Source organism: Cetorhinus maximus, chromosome 24 (assembly GCF_964194155.1).
Source record: "Cetorhinus maximus chromosome 24, sCetMax3.hap1.1, whole genome shotgun sequence".
NCBI classification, from domain to species: Eukaryota; Metazoa; Chordata; class Chondrichthyes; order Lamniformes; family Cetorhinidae; genus Cetorhinus; species Cetorhinus maximus.
The window spans coordinates 47,817,234-47,837,410 of NC_135902.1; the positions used below are offsets into that span (position 1 = coordinate 47,817,234).

The following is a 20,177-nucleotide window of genomic DNA, read 5'->3' on the forward strand; positions in this document are numbered from 1 at the left end:
AGATCCTGATGATAGTTGTGTTAGCCCTGGGCAAACAATAAAACAGTAACATTCTGGAAAGTGGTTAAAAAAAAACAGCTTTGACATCACCGTCTCCTGTTACTCTCTACCATTCTGGTCATTCCCAATTGTATATCCCCCAACTTTGCTCCCTCAAGTCCAAGGGATGAAGATGTGAATGTATGTGGCATACAACTGGCATACCCACACATCCTCAGATCTAGCTGGACCACATCAGGCACTAAGGATCCCTGCTCTCTTCCACTAAAAGTGCTCACTACTCCAGGGTCATTCTGGAATGCAAGGATAACACACAGCTTTTTTATCAGCAATACTAACTGTCCCCTTAACCCCCATCCCCTCTTCCCTCCATCTTCCCATGGATAACAAGTGTGAGGACCATGTGGACTTCTTTGTCACTAACAACAAGTTATATTTATGTAGCGCTTTTAAGGTAATGAAACGTCCCAAGGCACTGCATAGGAGCATTATAAAATGAAGTATGACATCGAGCCACAAAGGGGGCATTAGGTCAGATGACCAAAAGCTTGGTCAAAGAGGTAGGCTTTAAGGAGCATGTTAAAAGAGGAAAGTGAGGTAGAGAGTCAGCAAGGTGCAAGGAGGGAATTGCAGAGCTTGAGGCCTGGACAACTGAAGATGGCCACCATTAGTAGAGCAATTATGATTTAGAATGTACAAGAGGCCAGAATTGGAGGAGCACTGATAGCTCAAAAGGTTATGGGGATGGAGGAGATTACAGAGATAGGGAGTGGCAAAACCATGGAGGGATTTGAAAACAAAGATGCGAATGACTAAGATTAAGATCATCTGTTAAACTGCCTCTTCCACACCCCCACCTTCCTCTTGACAACAAGCCAAACTTACTCAACTGCTGTACTCCGAACTCAGTCGCAGCAGGAAACTCCCAGGAGGGCAGCAGAAATGTGTTAGGGATGCCCTCAAAACATCCCTGAAGGGGTCAAACATCCCCATTGGCTCATGGGAGACCCTGGCATTTGGGAAGGCACCAAACTCATCAAGGGACTTCATTGGAAACATGAAGTCAGAGTGCACAAACCTCCAAACAACTCATCGGCCCAACCCTTCAAGTACCATCTACCCTGCTTGCAGCAGAATCTGCGGATCGCACATTGGACTTATCAGTCGTCTTGGAACCCATTGAAACGGAGTGGAGGCAAGTCACCTTTGCTACTGAGGGACCAAGAGAGAAGGCACAACATTTTCCCCAGCCTCGGCATGAATCCATGCATTTCAAAAAAAGCTTTCTCCTCAATCTACCCTTATGTTCTCTGTCAGATTGTCTTTTGTCTGTACTCCTGCTCCCTTAATCCCCATTCCCCATTAAACTGCTGATCAGCCAGCCTCCCTTCCTGCCCAGGTTTACTGGCATTATAACTGGTTGCCCCTGGGTTTATTGCAACGATCAGCTGAGTTGAGGTAGAATGCAATGATCGGCTGTGCTGGGCTTGATTGCACTGATAGGCTGTTACTCACATTGATTTGATTGGCTGTGCTGGATTGGTTACGATGATTGGCCGAGCTGGGAATTTTGCCTTGTTGACAAACCGATGTGATTGGATTTGCTGGGTTGCTTACGTTGATTGGCTGCGCTGAGATTTATTTCTCTGATTGGCTGCTACTTTCACATTGATTTGACAGGCGGTGCTGGGAAAGTTTGCATTGATTGGCTGCCAGTTGCAATGAGTTGATTGGCCGCCGTGCTGGACTGGCGGAGGAAGGCTTTGGGTTGCATTGGTTGGGCAATCGGGGGGGGGCGGGGTCGGACCTTTCGCTCGGGCTCGCGCGCCCTCCGTTGAGTGACGCGCGCGCGCGCGCGGACGGCTCCTTCAGCCGCGCCTGCGCAGTGTTTGCGCGCGCGCTTGAGGAGACGGCGATGGCGGCGGCGGTGACGGTGCTGGCGCCGAATGGGAGGCGGCAGCAGGTGAAAGTGGCGGCGAGCACCCCGCTGCTCCAGGTGAGAGACGGCCCGGACGGACTGAACCCCTACTCCTGACCACCGCATTTTGTGGGAGGCTTTCCCTCCCTTCTCCACTTCCCCCCCACCCCCCTGTTAATCCAGGCCTTGGCACCTGGACCTAAATCAAAGTTGGCAGTGCCCCTCACAGGGAGGGAGGGAGGGGCTGCAGATTGCAAATCTTCATTGGTCATTAACCCTCTCCTTATTTATCCTCATTATTATGCCTGTGATGTGTTTTGCTGGTGGGCTGCACATACTTTTGGTGAATTCCACAGATTGAAATGCAGTTCTTTCCAAAATAAAATACCTTTGCCAACCTATTAAAAGAATGACATGCTCTAATAAAAGGTCCTGCTCATTTTACATTAAATAGGTCCACCAGCTGTCCCACTCTTGGGTTTAGAATTGCAACCCCATTCTCGAATGCAAAACTGTAATTTGGCAAAATCCTCATTTGCAACCCCCTTCCCCCCTTGTATATACTTCAAAGTCTCCATTCTGCCAGCTGTTTCTACCTGGTTGTGGACTGGGGCTTCCTTGAAAGTTACTTGCATTAATGGGGAAGGCAGAGTTCTGTGTCCACTTCATTCTCATGATGTGCAGGTGCCATCTTTGCCAATTTTAAATACATTTTCTCAGGCAATGCAAGCTCAAAAGAGGAAAAAAAAAAATCTTCTATTTATAGTGTCTTTTATGTGCTCAAAACATCCTCAAGTACTTTCATGAGCAATGAATTAATCTTTGAAGTGTAATTCCTTTTGTAGACAAACACGACAGCCAATTTGCACACAGCATTGTACCGCAAACACCATGAAAGGATTGACCAGTTAAACCTTTTGGTGGTGTTGTTTGAGGGAGGAATGTCGGTTAGCCCACAGAGAACACCCTGCTTTTTTGGAAGAAGTGTTTGGGATTTAAAAAGAAACACATTATTCAGAGCAAACAGTTGGGGCCTCAGTTTGACAATTTGCCTATTTTCTCTAGGTTAGAAACAGACGTAGATCATTCAGCTGCTTGATTGAGCCTGTCTTGCCATTCAGTTAGATCAAAGCTGATCTATATTTTAACTCCATTTAGCTGCCTTTGGTCTACAACCCTTAATGTGCATACCTCACAAATCTGTTACTCAGTTTTGAAATTTTCAATTGACCCTCAGTCTCAACAGCTTTATGGGGAGAAAATTTCAAATTTCCACTACTTTTTGTGTGAAGAAGTATTTCTGGCATCACCCCTGAATAGCCTAGCTCTAATTTTATGGCTTTGCCCCCTTGTTCTGAATGCTTCCACCAGAAGAAATAGATTCTATCTACCCTTTCAACTTGATGGACCAAAAGGCCTCCCCCTGTGTTGCAGTGACTTTATAAATCCTTTAATCATCTTTAATCACCTCTTCATATTCTGTAATCAAGGGACGCTTGTTATGTGCTAAAATCCGAGAGTGGGGCTTGAACCCACACCCTCTGCCCCTGAGGTGAGACTGCTGACAAGTTTTTTTCCTGCCATCTGTCACACTTTAGATTCTGCAATGTTGATAATTCTGCCTGTTAGGGGTAATAAATTATGGCAAAACTTGAAAATTTCGAATCTATCATGGGCTCCACCACAGCATAATAGTTGGAGATTGAGAGAAATTTCATTAGCTCCTGGGTTCATTAACCTGATGTGGAGAGAGAGCTAGAACTATGGAAGGAAATTGGAATAAAATAAACTTGACTTCACTCCCACTTTATAGTTTAGGATTTTTTTTTATAGCCCACTCAAAAGAACTGAGCTATCTGGTCCTAACATTGCTGTTTGGTTAAAAATGTGAAAACTTGTTCACTTTTGCTAGATTATCCAAGTAACTGCTGTATGATTTGTGAGCTAAATGATCAATTTGAAGCAAGTGCTTCTTATGGTGTGTGTGTAGATTTGACTCTTAAGAATAAAATAGAAAATCACCAAAATAATACACTCTTGAGCTGCTGTTGTCACTTTGGATATTTTAAGGCAGTGGTTTTCAAATGTTTCTGTGTAGCTGACCTGTGTAAGTATTGACCTATTTCTGGTGGAATCCTCTTAAGAATGTACAGCAGTAGAAGTAATATGAGTCCAGAACAAGGGAGCAGAACCATAAAATTAGAGCTAGACTATTCGGGGTGATGTCAGAAATAACTCTTCACACGAAAAGTAGTGCAAATCTGAAATTCTCTTCTCAAAAAGCCAGTTGGCAAATATAGGGAAAAAAAAGAATACATTGTATTGTGGAAACATTATGGTAGCAGCATCCATTATGTCTAACCTCCGACCACACACGTTTTTGATGGCCACTTGATGGAATTCACTTGTGGACATCTGAAGAGTTGTGATTAGGTTAAAGTTGACATTGATTTGAATCCTCCTCAATATATCATTCATCCGGTAAAAAGGAAGGATTTCCTTCTTTATCTTCATCTGAGTTGGCCACTGAAGAGATTTCTTTGTAAAACTTGTTTTTTTCATCTACAGCCAAAAATGATCTGTCTTTCTAAAGTAAAATGATTGTTATTTGTCATTATATTTTTCTATTTGTTAGGTTTTAGAAGAAGTGTGTAGAAAACAAAAATTGGATCCTGAGGAATATGCTCTCAAGTAAGAATCTTAAAGCCAATGACTTATTAGTTATGCCTGATTTTTGTTGTAATCTCGGAGTACAAATGTTCTGGGAAGGATACCACCAACCTGCTTCTACATAGTTATAAATTTGTTTTATTGTCTTTTCTGTTAAAATAGTTAACCTTTCTGTTTTGCATCCCACTGATTTGGGACTGCCCAAAAACAAGTTGTTTTGTAAGAGTCATGGATAAATCTACATGTGTGTAGAGAAAACGGGCTGGAGTAACAGTGGTTTCTGACACCATGTCACCTGATTTAAATTGCTGTTTCCATTTATGACTTTTTAAAAATTGCAAAAATAATTACAGCTAAGCCTCTATCCTTGGTGTAAATTACTAGTGGATCCCATGTAATGGTGCTCAGAGTAAGCCAGATATTATGCTGGATTATAAATGACATTGTGCTGCAAAATTGAATTTGGCTTGCCCCCCCCCCCTGTAAGACCGTAAAGCCTAGTTGCTGTAAATAAGCACGTGCTTGAGGTCATTTAACTTACTTGCTGTTGATGAGGGAATTTTGCAGACTGCCAGATACTTGGGAATGGTTCCAGGTCAGTCTGCAAACTTCCATACTGACAGGAATTAAATGAATTAAATCAACCTCATGCTTGCCCTTATTTTACAGCAAATAGACTCAAGACCTATAGTTGACCTTCAATATAAATGGCAATTTTCAGGTTGAGATAGACGCTCATAAATTCACAATGATTTTCTATACAATAAACCTGTAATATACTAGATTCTTGCATATAACAATTTCCCCATCACAGACTGGAGTTGCTGTGAACAATGCTGCCAACAGTCTGCAAGCAGTAGTATGTTAATGCATGCTGATGTTGCATTTGGTTGCAGATGCAAAACAATCTTAAGATATAAAATACCAATACAGACTAGTTGGGTCGATTTGATCTGTTTCTGTGCTGTATATTCTATGTAATGTAATTCTATATAGATATTGAGCTGTGACCTGAACTTGATGAACAGATCCTAACCTGAAAGTTTGCTAACTGAAACACAATTAAAATCTGAGTGACTTAAGGAAGGGATTTTTTACTTAAAACAATTAGGCCTTTTGGCCTTATAGACTCAGGCTAGATTAAACACAGAGCCATCTTTCTATTGGAATACTTTGCTGCTTTACTTGGCATCCTGCAATCATCTGACATTATTACCTGTATGTAATTTTGCAGAAGTTCTGCTAATATCTGTCCAGTATAAACATTCATGTGCATGTTCATATTGTCACAAGCATTTTTACAATATTGCATGATGCATTCTGGTGTGTACAATTTCAAAAAGATTACAACACAGAAACAGGCTATTCAGCCTAATTGATCTATGTTGGCATATATGCTCATGCAAACTTCCTTCCACCTTTCTTTATCTATCCCTATTAGTATATCCTACTACTCTTTACTCCCTCGTGCACTTATCTATCTTCCTCTTAAATGCCTCTATGCTATTTGCCTCAACTACTGCTTTTGTTAGCAAGTTCCACATTTTTACTATGTTTGAGTTCCCTGTTGGACTTATTGGTGTTGGAAACAGAATAGCCTTATACTTGGGGATGACCCCAATTCTTTGAATTCCTTGCCCTTGTTTACAACTTTCTCCATGGCTTTCTTTACGCTGCAACCTGTACCAGCCCTATTTCTGTATCCTTCTTAATTCTGGTTTGACACAACTGTGCGTTTTCCACCTCATGATTGTTGGTAGAGTCATCAGCAATGATGAACACCTCTCCAATTCCCCCTTCCAGTGTCTTTACCACCTTTCCCTTTGTGACCTGCCTTGGGATGTTCCACTCTACTAAAGGTGCTATGTAAACGTAAGTTGTTAGTGTCCATTGGAGACCAAGATTTGGATGGCTGAATTTGGAATAAAACCAATTTAGGAATGTTATTGTGTTGTGTATGCTTTCAGCTATTTTGTGTTGCTTATAACCTTTATTTTGGCCTAAAAGGTTTTTAATTAACATTTTTTTTCTGGTTTTACAAAAATTGTAAGCAGATTGTTGTGTGGTATTGTCACTGTGCTAAATTGGATAGATTTTAGAACACATCTAGCAACTCAAGACGGGCATCCAAGAGGCGCTGTGGAACATCAGCAGCAGAATTGTATTCAACCACAACCTGTAGTCTCATGGCCCGGCATATCCCCTACTCCTACCGTTACTACCAAGTTGGGAGATCAACCCTGCTTCAATGAAAAGTGCTGGAAGGCATGCCAGAAACAGGACCAGGCATACCTAAAAATGAGGTGTCAACCTGATGAAGCTATACAACACAGGGCTACTTGCGTGCCAAACAATGTAGTCAGTGTGCAATAGACAGAGCTAAGTGATCCCACAACCAAAGGAACAGATCTAAACTCTGCAGTCTTGCCATATCCAGTTGTGAATGATGGTGGACAAAAGAGAAGGCTGAAACATTAGAAGTCGTCTTCAGCTAGAAGTGCCGAGTGACTGATTCATCTTGGCCTCCTCATGAGGTCCCCAGGACACAGATGCCAGCCTTCAGCCAATTTGATTCACTCCACCTGATAGCAAGAAATGGTTGATGGCACTGGATACTGCAAAGGCTATAGGTCCTGACAACATTCCGGCGAGAGTACTGAAGACTTGTGCTTCAGAACAAGCCATGCTGTTCTGGTACAGCTACAACACTGGCATCTACCCGGTAATGAGGGAAATTGCCCAGGTATGTCCAGTCCACAAAAAGCAGGACAAGGTCCAACTTGGCCAATTATTGCCCCATCAGTCTACTCTTGATTATCAGCAAAATGATGGAAGGTGTCGTTGACAATGCCATCAAGCAGCATTTATTCAGCAATAACCTGCTGATAGGCACTCGGTTTGGGTTCTGCCAGGGCCACTCAGCTCCTGACCTCATTACAACCTTGGTCCAACATGGGCAAAAGAACTAAACTCAAGAGGTGAGGTGAGAGTGACTGCCCTTGACATCAAGGCAGCATTTGACCGAGTGCAGCATGAAGGAGCCCTAGCTAAACTTAAGTCAATGGGAATCGGTGGGAAAACTCTCCACTGGATGCAGTCATATCTCGCACAAAGGAAGATGCTTGTGGTGGTTGGAGGTCAATCATTTCAGCCCTGGGACAACGCAGCAAGAGTTCCTCAGGGTAATGTCCTAGACCCAACCATTTTCAGCGACTTCATCAATGACCTTCCCTCCATCATATGTGCAGAAGTGGGGATTGGTGGGAAAACTCTCCACTGGATGGAGTCATACCTCGCACAAAGGAAGATGCTTGTGGTTGTGGGAGGTCAATCATTTCAGCCCTGGGACATCGTAGCAAGAATTCTTCAGGGTAGTGTCCTAGACCCAACCATTTTCAATGACTTCATTGATGACCTTCCCTCCATCATAAGTTCAGAAGCTGTTTGCTGATGATTGCACAATGTTCACCATTCACAACACCTTAGATACTGAAGCAGTCAGTGTTCATGTGCAGCAAAGCCTGGACAATATTCAGGTTTAGGCTGATAAGTGGCAAGTAACATTCATATAACACAAGTGCCAGGCAATGACCATCTCCAACAAGAGAGTACCTAACCATCTCCACTTGACATTCAGTGGCATTATTGTTGCTGAATTCCCCCACTTGCAATATCCTGGGAGTTACCATTGACCAGAAACTGAACTAGCCATATAAATACTGTGGCTACAAGAGCAGGGCAGAGGCTGGGAATTCTGTGGCGAGGAACTCGCCTCCTGACTCTCCAAAGCCTGTCCACCATCTAGAAGGCACAAGTCATGAGTGTGATTGAATACTCTCCACTAGCCTGGATCAGTGCAGCTCCAACAACAGTCAAGAAGCTCAATATTGTCCAGGACAAAGCAGCCTGCTTGATTGACATCCCAACCCCAAACATTCACTTCCTCCATCACCGATGCACAGCGGCAGCAGTGTGTACCATCTACAAGATGCACTGAGGCAACTCACCAAGGCTCCTTCAATAGCACCTTCCAAACCTGTGACCTCTACCAACTAGAAGGACATGGGCAGCAGATGCATGGGAACAGCACCGCCTGCAAGTTCCCTCCATCTGACTTGGAACTATATTGCTGTTCCTTCATTGCTATTGGGTCAAAATCCTGGAACTTCCTCCCTAACAACACTGTGGGTGTACCCACACCATATGGACTGCAGTGGTTCAAGAAGGCGGCTCACCACCACCTCCTCGAGGGCAATAAATGCTGGCCTAGCCAGCAATGCCCGCATCCCGTGGAAGAATAAAAAAAGTTTGATGAAGCTTTTCTTACAAATTGATGTGGTTCACTGTTGGAATTTTTTCACTGACCATTTTTGATTCGGATAAAACAATGCAAAGGGATATTGTGTAAATTTAACTAGTTCTGACATGTAGAGACAGCAAAATGATCTCTTCAACTTGTCCATTTCTAGTAAACATAGAACAAGATTCCAGGAGACGAAAAAAATGTCTTTTGAAAGGCAGGCAATCCTCATTTACCTTTTATTGGCTATTGTGATGTCTTTGCACCAGAAGGAGTGCCTTCTGCTTGTGGTTGATCCAGCAGTATTTGTTGAATGAGGTTCTTCCTTTCTGATGTAGCGTTTTGTTGTAGGAACAATGCAAAACTTGGTTGAAATGACTTTGCAGTTACAGAAATTTGATAGATGTTTTAACAGGTTGTCAATGTGGCTTTCAAATCTGGCAGACTACATGGAGCCAAATCTAACCTCAGCAGAACGTACCCAGTTTCATGAAATGTCTCTGTGCACATATGAACAATGGTACATAGAACAAGTTAGTTGGGTCCATTCAGCCTGTCTCTCACAATTGTACATCACAATATATATCCCCGTCTCACCCAAAACTATGCATATCCCTCAACGCTAATGTTTACCTTGGAGCTGCTCTTTGATTGTTCAAAACAGCTCTAGGGTTACATAAGGAATGAGGACAATACATTCCCCTTCTTGCATTCTATTGTTTAACATTCCCCTTCAGATGGATAAAAGTGGTAGCTTTAAATGGCAGTTGCATGTGCAGTGTTATACCCCTAAAGTAATATCTTTGACATATTACTTGCTATAAAAGGTTCTTTTTGTCTATGACATCTTGGCAATCTCTTCTTTGCCTCCACCTATCACTGGCCCTCTATTCAGCTCTACCTGTCCCACCCCCTCAACCAGCTTATATTTCATTTCATTTCTATTTTTCCTTAGTTCTGATGAAGAGTCATATGGACTCGAAACGTTAACTGTATTCCTCTCCGCAGATGCTGTCAGACCTGCTGAGTTTTTCCAACTATTTTTGGTTTTGTTTCAGATTTCCAGCATCCACAGTATTTTGCTTTTATCTTCCAAATTTAACTTCAACATACTAGTAAGTAGTAAGAAGGAGGTCCTTGACCTCTCTGTCTCAATTTCTGGTGATAGACTGTCCACAGATATTCATTAGAAGCTCACCGACTCCCACAGCTACCTTGACTACAACTCCTCACACTCTGCTTCCTGTAAGGACTCCATCCCATTCTCTCAGTTCCTTCGACTCCATCGCATCTGTTCCGATGTTGCCACTTTCCAAAACATTGCTTCTGACGTCTTCCTTAACCGAGGTTTCCCACCCATGGTGGTTGACAGGGCCCTCAACCACGTCCGACCCATCTCCCACGCCCTTGCCCTCCCTCCTAGAACCATGATAGGGTCCCCCTTGTCCTTAATTTTCAGCCTCTGCCATTTCTGCCAACTCCAGCATGATGCCACCACCAAACGCATCTTCTCTTCACCCCCTCAGTCGGCATTCCATAGGGACTGTTCCCTCCGGGACACCCTGGTCCACTCCTCTATCACACCTAACACCTCAACCCCCTCCCACGGCACCTTCCCGTGCAATCACAGAAGGTGCAGCATCCAGTCCTTTACTACCCCCTCCTCACTGTCCAAGGGCCCAAACATTCTTTTCAAGTGAAGCAGCGCTTGCACTTCCCTCAATTTGGTCTACTGCATTCGCTGCTCCCTATGTGGTCTCCTCTACATTGGAGAGACCAAACGCAGACTGGGTGACCGCTTTGTGGAACACCGTTGGTCTGTCCGCAAGCATGACCCAGACCTCCCTGTCGCTTGCCATTTCAACAAATCATCCTGCTCTCATGCCCACATGTCCGTCCTTGGCTTATTGCAATGTTCCAGTGAAGCTCAACGCAAACTGGAGGAACAGTACCTCATCTTCCAATTAGGTACTTTACAGCCTTCTGGACTTAACATTGAGTTCAACAACTTCAGATCATGAACTCTCTCCTCCATCCTCACCCCTTTTTGATCCCCTTTTTCCAAACATTTATTTTTAAATTTTTGTAAATATATATTTTTTGCCCACCTATTTCTATTATTATTTTAAAAATATATTTCCATTCATTGTTTTATCCCCACCTTTTAGCCTATTTCAATCTTTTCTCCCACACTGTCCCCCCCAGTCCAGCCCCCTGCCCCACCCCCACTAGGGCTATCTCTCACTTGCTCATCCTGCTTTCTACTCTTAATGTCACCATTAGCACCTCCTTTAGCCAGTATCAACACCCCTTTGACTTTTGTTTATGACATCTTTTGCAATCTCTCCTTTGCCTCCACCTATCACTAGTCGACTATCCAGCTTCACCTGTCCCACCCCCCCTTAAACAGTACATATTTCACCATATTTTTACTTCTCTTTAATTCTGAAGAAGAGTCATATGGACTCGAAACGTTAACTGTCTTTCTCTCCACAGATGCTGTCAGAACTGCTGAGATTTTCCAGCAATTTTTGTTTTTGTTGTAAGTAATGATCACCTGTAGATTCTTAGGATAAATATTTCGTCCCACACAATGAAGATAATGAAATGTAATGGGAATCTGAAAAATATTCTCTTGAATTTTTTGGGGTGTAGAAGGTTTGAATGTTATGTATTGAAATGTAACAGAAATCGAATATTGATGGTTGATTGGTTGATTGTAGGTTCCAGAGAACAGTTTTGGATTTGTCACAGCAGTGGCGATTTGCCAATGTCCCTAACAATGCCAAGTTGGAGATGGTTGCAGCTGTACGTCAGCATGCTGGAACAGAGGGCAAGGTAGGTTTTCAGATCAGTTTGCTAATCTTGTTTTTCAATTCAATAACATTCATGGCCACACTTTCAAAAATATACCACGTTTAAATTTCTAAGTACTGTAATTAGGTTCCTTTTTAATTAAACATTTGAAATATTTACTGTTAGCCCATTGAGCTGTTCCTTGACATCGAAGTGCTATTTCAGATGTTGCATATGTAATAGGTATGACTCATCCATTTTTTAAAGGTTTAACTTTTTACATCGAGTAGATAATTTAAAAAAAACTCATCAGTAAATTGTTGTGTTAATCAAGGTAAGCAGTGTTAGTGTCATTGAATGGAGGACCTCTTCATGTAACCCATGTTGGCAGCAAATGCTTGATGCAAAGTGAAGCTCAATGTAGCCTGCATCAACATGTGTCTGAAAACCAACCTAGGTAATATACCAGTGTGACATTCTCCTTTTCCAGCCCGAGTTTTTGTCTCTGGCATTTGTAACAGCTGACTAAGAAGCAATATTGATAGATCTTTATTGTATAAGAAAGGTGCCTGGTAATTGAACAATGAAGACGAGAGCTTTAGTGTATTGCCAAAAATGTCAATGTTTGTAGTCTATTATAACTACTCTACTTTGGCAAGTGCTTTCATATAGTAGATCAAACTCCAGCAATAGAGTTGCAATATTTTCATCACAGGAACTGCTAATCTTCCCTTTTTCTGCAATACGTAGTGATTAGAATAATATATAGCATAAACAGTGAGAAAAGGCTGTGTTAGTTTTTGAACACACGAGGCATAAACCATAGTATTCTAAAGCACAGAGCCATTTTCTTCAGGAGATGTTTTAAAAGTTAGATACAAAGTGGTTTTGATGTCTTTTGATGAAAAAGAACATTTTTGGATTGCTAATAAATTAATAAACTGCTTTGAGCTTTAAAAGTTAGTTTCCATTCCTTCAGATGAAGGAGTTGCCTAAACACCATTTGATCGCAAGTAAATTTTGGTCACTTCCTTTGTAAGCTGCCTTTGAATTGGGGCCCAGTATTTGTGTCTGTGTTAAACTACTAAACTCCCTCAACTTGGTGGGAAGAGGGTAGTCATATTGGTTGTGATGCCAGTTCTCAGCTAAAAGGAACAGGAGTAGGCCATTCAGTCCATCAAACCTATTTCATTTACCTTAATATCCTTGCCCAACAAAACTCTATCTCAGTCTTGGAAATTTCATTTAACTCATCATCCATAGCCTTTTGGATGAAGAGTTCCAGGTTTCCATTATCCAGAGCGTGGGGAAAAATACTTTCCGATTTCATTCTGAAATGACCTAGCTGCAATTTTAGGATTATGCCTTCTGGATTCTGGCTTCCCCCACCAGAGGGAACAGGTTTTCTGTACCTATAGAATTCCTTTATTATTTTAAACACTAATATTCTGACTTTGGAGCAGGTCAGGAATGGACAGAAGCCGATCCTGGTTTTTGAAATAACCACTGACACTGTCACCTCTCACGACTACAATGTACAGCCGAGAGAGGAAGATGGTGATACTGAGACCTATATTGGATGGATTCCAGAATCGGTCTGTAAAATTCATTATTAAATCCCTATGGATGGGCTCCATAAAAGAAAACAATGGGAAGTCAGAATACAACATTATGCGGGCTCAGCTTATTAAATAATCTGTATATAAAGGATATGCATGTTAAAACTGGAATGGGAAGGATGTAACACACGAAATTGCAGGCTTGTTTTCTTCAAATTGTGCATTTTTTCCATTTTACTAATGGAATCCATTTTAGCTAATGGAAGATATAACGGGATCATCTAAGAGATACTACTGCAGACTTGAGTGTGCGGAAATGCAGTTATGGCTTAGCAACTGACTACATGTTTTATGAATAGCTTGTGGAATGAGTCTGTTAGAGGAGAAAAAAACTTATTTCCCTTGGGCACTGTTTTTATTCTTCAAATTGAAACATCCTTAACGCCATGATAGGTTCACCAGAATAGGCATGCTGGAAAATAAAGAAAGACATAAAGGGATGACCCTTTGATGAAAGATGCCATGACAGATGTTGCACTAGTGCCCGGTCCCCTCCAAAACCAACACTTTCACAACAATAAAAGCCCTGACCACCACGTTCACAGAATACCAGCTTATTCTGATCCAATCCACAAGAAAGAAATGAAAGATCGTAGTACCAAGCATTGCCTGTTTGTAGCAAGGAACTTAGAAGTTGGAGTAGAAATTTGGTGTAGGAGAAGATGGGTTGATTTAAAAAAAAAAATCCTTTATTTGTCACTGTCCACACACTAATGAAGACTACTTCAGGAGTACAGTCAGAACGTTCACATTTTGGCCATAAGGATGGACCTATCAAGGTAGGTAAAGGTCTCCCACTTCTGCAAAATTTAAACAGCATTGCTTTATAGAAGTGATGTGGTTACTTCATGTTCCAGTCTTGCATATGCTTTTGATTGAAGCCTGATTTAGATTGGCCCATGAGGTACCTTTGAATCAGGAGAAATTTGGGTGCATTCCTTCCCACTAACATGTAACAATGAGCAGCTACTAATTGTTTAGATAGGGCCTTTCTAAGTACAAAGGTAAAATACTGCAGATGCTGGAAATCTGAAATAAAAACAAAAAATGCTGGAAATATTCAGGCCAGGCAGAACCTATAGAGAGAAACAGTGTTAAAGTTTCAGATCAACAGCTTTCCTTCGGAACTCGATGAAGGCTCATGGATCTGAAGTGTTCGTGACCCTATAGCTCAAATGTACTCAAAATTAAAGTTACGAAAAATTTGATGGATATACTTTGTACAATCCACGTAAAAGGCCAGCACTTTATGAAACAATTATTTAATGGAATTGCCACTCGCAAATCAAACTTAGGAGGACGATTTAAAGATGGAATAATTATTTTCAATTGCATTGGAAAGTAAGAAATCAGATAAAGCGATAACCTTGGGTGAAGCCTGCAAACTGCATGTACCATATCAAATGGGCTCAAGTTTACTAATGAAGTAAGCTGAAAGCAGATCTCATACAAATATGCTTTTCCTGAACAGGAAATTGTTTGTAGGAATGAGAGGTTCAAAGGGAGGACTGACAAGGTTGTAAAGAATGAGGTTTAACTGTCAGGGAGGGATTAGAGAGTAAGAATGTGGATTTAATTTTCACACCCCTGTTATAAAGTGAAAAATGACTGCAGAAGAACTAGAGGAAAGGAAAATTGTGGTTGCCACCACATCAGTGCTGGTGGAGGGATATTGGACATGCTCCAAGACCAGATGAATCCAACTGTTCAGAGTGTCAATACTCGGTGATGCATCCCAGAATAAATTTTTGTTTCATGCCTCCGTTGGCTTTGTTCATATTCCCTTTTAGCAAATATGTTTCCTTGACTGGGAACTGGCCTGGAGGCATGAAGACTTTGTTCAAATCAAATCACTTATTAAAGCAATTTTCTACAGAGTTTACAAAAAATCTGAACTTCTGGGCAATCATGAGAAACCATTTGCTTTTTCTTTCTCTGGTGCAGTTTGGTGCCAGTCGCTTCCAAGACTGTAGATGAGGCCAGTCTGTAACCTCCACTTATATTATTACTGATGCATGGGTGCACATCTGTGCTGAAGTGGTGCCCAATCATCCATTGCATTGTCTAGTGCCTAATGCTGTATCAAACTCAACAAAATATACCATTTGGAAAAGAAATCACTTAATGTTCTGCAGCCAGTATTGACTAAGGACAGAGTGGAGATTTACAAGTTAACGGCACCTCCTTTGGTGACTCTTTGTTTTTGGCTTTTAGAGTTCAATAACTGAGCACCATGTTAACAAAGTCCTGCTTGCCTTATCTTTCCCCATAGCCCTGCAATCTTTTCCCCCATTCATGTCTTTATCCAATCCCTTTTTATTATTGAATCTGCTTCCACCACCCATTCAGGCAATGCATTCCTCAGCTCACTGCATAATTTTTAAAAAGTCTTCTACGCCACTATGTCAGCCACAAGTCACTGAAGCTGAGTGGAACCCCAGTGAAAAATCACCTCCACAGAAATACAGAGAAGAGCACTATTTAGTATAGTGAAATACATTTAGGTTTGTGGAAAAAATACAGTGGTTAAAGTGTGCATTGCAGATGCAATGAAGTGCTTCAGTAGCAGAAGTGGCCAGTACTTAAATATATGTAAATTAATCTCCCCAGCAGTTTTGAACAGCAACAGCAGCTATATTCCAAAACAGTTGGGGGAAATGAACTCTCAACCCATCCTGTATTCTAGAATCCTCGGAGGGATTCAAAACACAACCTTTGTCTCAACCAATTAGAATTGAGTGTTTCAACTATGACACAATTTCCTTTACTAGCCAATCCTAATGAGAAGCTGATGTTCAGAGACAAGGGGATACACAAGTTCTGGGGAGCCAGTTACATTCTCTTCTGGCAGGTTGTGCTGTGCTGAACCTAGCTTAGAAAAGTTGATTTGGGGCATAAAAAGGAGCCGTCGTCCCAAACTGGAAATTGTTCAAATCCAGAGCCAGACCAAGTGGCAGCCAAAAGTGCCTGAAAAAAGCCCAGCAGAGTTCCATCAATTGCAGCCCTTGGTTGATCCAGCAGTACTTGGAAGGTGGGAGCTGTGCTTACTAATCACAGCTACTGATTTGGTGCCAAGATAACAATGAGATAATTGGGTAACATTATAGCATGTGATTATGTAGTTGCAGTAATTAAAACCTGTGAAATGTTTGACGGGTGTAGACTCAGCCCTGGTTTATAAGAGGTGGTAACCATATGGCTGCACTTCACTCGTGCATTTTGCACTGTACTGGTGGGAGAAACATAGTGATAGTACCAGTGCATGTCTCATTTTGTGTTTCCAAAGTTGTGATGTTTGTCCTTGTGACCTTGGATAACTTTTCTTAGTCCCACCATTATTGCACAGTGATAATGATTCACAGGGGAGCATGTTGCTGATGGCTAATCTTGGGCCCCCTGACCAAAGCGTATTTACAAAGACTCTTTTACACAATCCCCTCTCTTCCCACTGCTCACCTGCTCCACAAAACAAATAATTTAATGACTTGTTTATTATTAAAAATACTAATTGACTGAGTCTTTATTTGGTTGGGTTGGGGTGGGCGGGGGGGAGGAGGGAGAGAGAGAGGATCATTAAGTCTGATTTGTGCAGAATTTACAATTTATGGATTTGTGTATGTTAATTTAATAATTGTGCTCAGTAACTTATGAAATCTAGTTTTCTTGAGTACAATGATGCTTGTTTAGGAGGGAAAAAATGTGGTGTAGAAATGACTTAACAGCTTTTCAACCACTTGTGAAATTAAAGTTTTACATATATATATATATATATATATATATATTTGTGTCCTGGCTGATATTTATCCTTCGGTCAACATGACAAAGAACAGATTATCTGGTCATTATCTCATTGCTGTTGTGAGAGTTTGCTGTGTACAAATTGGCTGCCACATTTCCTACATTACAATGGTGACTATACTTCAAAAGTACTTCATTTTCTGTAAAGTGCTTTGAGGCGCCTGGTGATCCTGAAAAGTGCTATATAAATGCATGTCTTTATTTCGTTCTTAAATGTACAATGCCCAAAATTTCTGTGTTTCAGTCGTAGTTAGATTTGTAAAATTCAAGCATATTTGTCATGGTTTTATAGTTCATTTTAATACATTACCATTGCGCAGAAAAATTACTGTTGGATTAGGTTATTTTATTTGAATCACACCTGTTGGTTATAATACATGAGTTCTTTCACTGAAATATAGAATTTTAAATATTGAAGATTTATAGGAGCTCTCTGCTTTAACGTGAAGCTTTTAACTTTATTATCGCATAATTTTGGACAGAAGACTGTGAACTTTTACAGAATTGCTGCAGGAGTTGAATTATTTGCTTTTCAAAAATTTGTGCTCGTCAGGGTTTATAAATTTGAAAGGAAATAAAACAGAATAGAATGAAATCTGAATGTACTGTTTAAATAAGGCAATCAAGAGGTGTAAAATCCCAATACAAGTTAAAAGCAAATGTAATGTGCTGCTGCAATCAGTAACCTTTTGTGTAAACAGTGTGTAAAATGGCTTAACAGCATGATTTATCACATAGACACACTCAGTATTGAGATCATGGTTCAAATATAGCCCACACCAATGAGATGGAAGTCTGTCTACAGATACTTTTATATTATTGTATATACTTGAGTAACAGTCAATTTTGTGTAAAATTCAACCACCAACCTTTGGCCGAAAAATCCTTAATTTTTCATATGTCTCATGTATAAGTCGACCCCCGACTATTGGCCAAAAAATCTAAACTCCTCCTATCACCACCTGCTCACCACTGAAGTCAAACTCACCCTGGTGCAACCTACTCGTTTGAAGGTGGCTGTTCAGCTCCCCATGTTCGCGCAGAATAATAAGAATACTTTTTGGCTTCTTTTGTGCTAGTGTTGGGGCTGGGGTTGGGGTGGTAGGATGACCAACTCCCAGTGGAAAATGTAAGGGACATTTTGGCATGGAGGCAAATCTGTAAAGGGAGGGAGGGGGCGTCACTCGCTACCAGCTCATCCATTTAGCCACAGGACATCTAGAACTCGAACTGTGTACTATGGCCAGATGTGTGCGCAGAAACAAAGTCTCTGATAAAAAGAAGAAATCTAGGACAAAACGCAACCCAGGACGACCCGACTAAAGGCCAAATTGCAGGATGGTCCCGGGAAACCTGGAACTGTTGGTCATCCGGGTTGGCGGGGACAGCCTCCAACCTGGCAACTCTGCAAACAGCTGATGGACCCCTGTAAGCATTTAGGTAGTGAGATGATAGGTGAGGGTGGGTTTCAACCCCTCAAATATTAATTGTGTATAAGCTGACCACCCCCCCCCCCACCGCCCCCGGCTTTTGACTAAAAACTTGGTGTCAGAAACTTTTACGCGAGTATATACGTTAGTCATTTAATTTGTATTCCAGGATTTTGGAAACTTGCTTCTGGCAATTGTACTGTTTATCTGCACCGTTACCTGGGTCTGCAAGACTACCAATGGTGTACAGAAAATGGAGTTGGTAGTTTAAATACCCTACTGTGCGTTGGCCCACAGATACCTAGGCCCTAATATTTACAGGGGGTTGTAGAGGGTGTGGGTGATGCCAAAAATTGAAGAACCTCAAGGATGGGAATATAGTGATCCTGCCAATCTTAATGGCAGAAGCTCATTAGTTTTGTCTCCTGTCTGGCAGTCTACCGAGCAGACAGCCTTGCCAGCGACCTGGAGGAAAACCGGTGGCAAGAGGCTGCAGCCAAGGACCCTTCAGGTCATTCCTTGGCAGTTTGGAGAGGCCTGGCAATGAGGGTGGGGGACGGTCAGACCGCTGGAAAACCCTGGGTAGCAGCAATTAATTTTAAATCGGGCTCCTAATTACACTGTGGGAGCCCTCTCCAAGGTGAGACACGGAGTTGTGTTTCTTGTGCTTAACCTTTCGATCTTCCCGCCCCCTACCCCTCTACCACCTGTCGTGAGGTGGGGTTTGCTCGGTTATTATCTAGCCCCTCTGGTCTAGAATCTGAATTTAAAGGCCTTTTTTTTTTGACATGGTTCCCAAATGAGGAGTGTTTGGCCAATGACTACACTTTTTATTCACGGTGCAGAATTCACCATTAGTTAGTGCTATTTTCACTGCTCTGGCAGTTTAATTGCAGGGAATGACAACTGGATCCTGTATACACTTTTAAGTTAGAACTGAAATGTGTTGCTGAGGAGCAGTAGCAATGTCGAGGAAACTTTACATTGCACTTACAGCTCATTCCATCCCTGCTTAAAAGCCAAAAGTTTATTGTTGGCATTGTATGCTTTTAAAACATGTTGGTGATAATCTAGGGATGTTGACTTTGAAGTTTATAATCTCTGTGTTCTAGTGCCAACAACCTATAAAATCCATTTAGATTGGACACCTTCTGCTTAAAAAAAAGCCTCTATTAATGGGTCTGGAAGTCATACCACACCCTGTAATTTTTTTCCTAAGTGTGGAAGTGTGGTGGAGCCAAAGATTGCTTCGACAATTTGTCCCGTTTGTTCTGAGTGTAGACAGGGACTGATATGTTATATTCTGTTATTGTGATTTCCCATGTTCCTTGTAGCCCAAGTGTCATTGGGAGAACATTTAGGGGACAGTGCTCATTCTATCTTAAGGTTTAGGCTGGCTATGAAAAAGGACAATGAACAATCCAGAGTAAGAATAATTAACTGGAGGGAAAGCTAGCTTCAATGGGGTAAGAACAGATCTGGAATGAATAAACTGGAGCCAAAGGTTGGCAGGAAAAATGGTAGCTGAACAATGGACTTCCCTCAAAGAAGAGATGGTTCCGACACAGTCAAGGTATGTTTCCTCAAAGAGAAAGGTAAGGCAAACAAATCCAGAGCTTCCTGGATGACCAAGGAGGTAAAAATTA

The 20,177-nt window shown here is 41.6% G+C and overlaps 1 protein-coding gene and 1 long non-coding RNA gene across 4 annotated transcripts in view; one reads left to right on the forward strand and one right to left on the reverse strand.

The window, feature by feature from the left end:
- The window catches only part of LOC144699875 (uncharacterized), a 425,222-nt gene that overhangs the window by 121,852 nt on the left and 283,193 nt on the right, over window positions 1-20,177 (reverse strand). The window lies entirely within an intron of this gene.
- The window catches only part of aspscr1 (ASPSCR1 tether for SLC2A4, UBX domain containing), a 200,490-nt gene continuing 182,189 nt past the window's right edge, over window positions 1,877-20,177 (forward strand). For 2 of the 3 annotated variants that reach the window (XM_078571200.1, XM_078571201.1), the window contains exons 1-3: window positions 1,877-1,996; window positions 4,554-4,609; window positions 11,612-11,726. In XM_078571200.1, the coding sequence (XP_078427326.1) occupies window positions 1,916-1,996; window positions 4,554-4,609; window positions 11,612-11,726 (252 nt within the window). In that variant the 5' untranslated portion in view covers window positions 1,877-1,915. Of the gene's footprint in view, window positions 1,997-4,553; window positions 4,610-11,611; window positions 11,727-20,177 lie in introns of those variants that run through there. The other variant, XM_078571203.1, reaches the window with a different exon arrangement.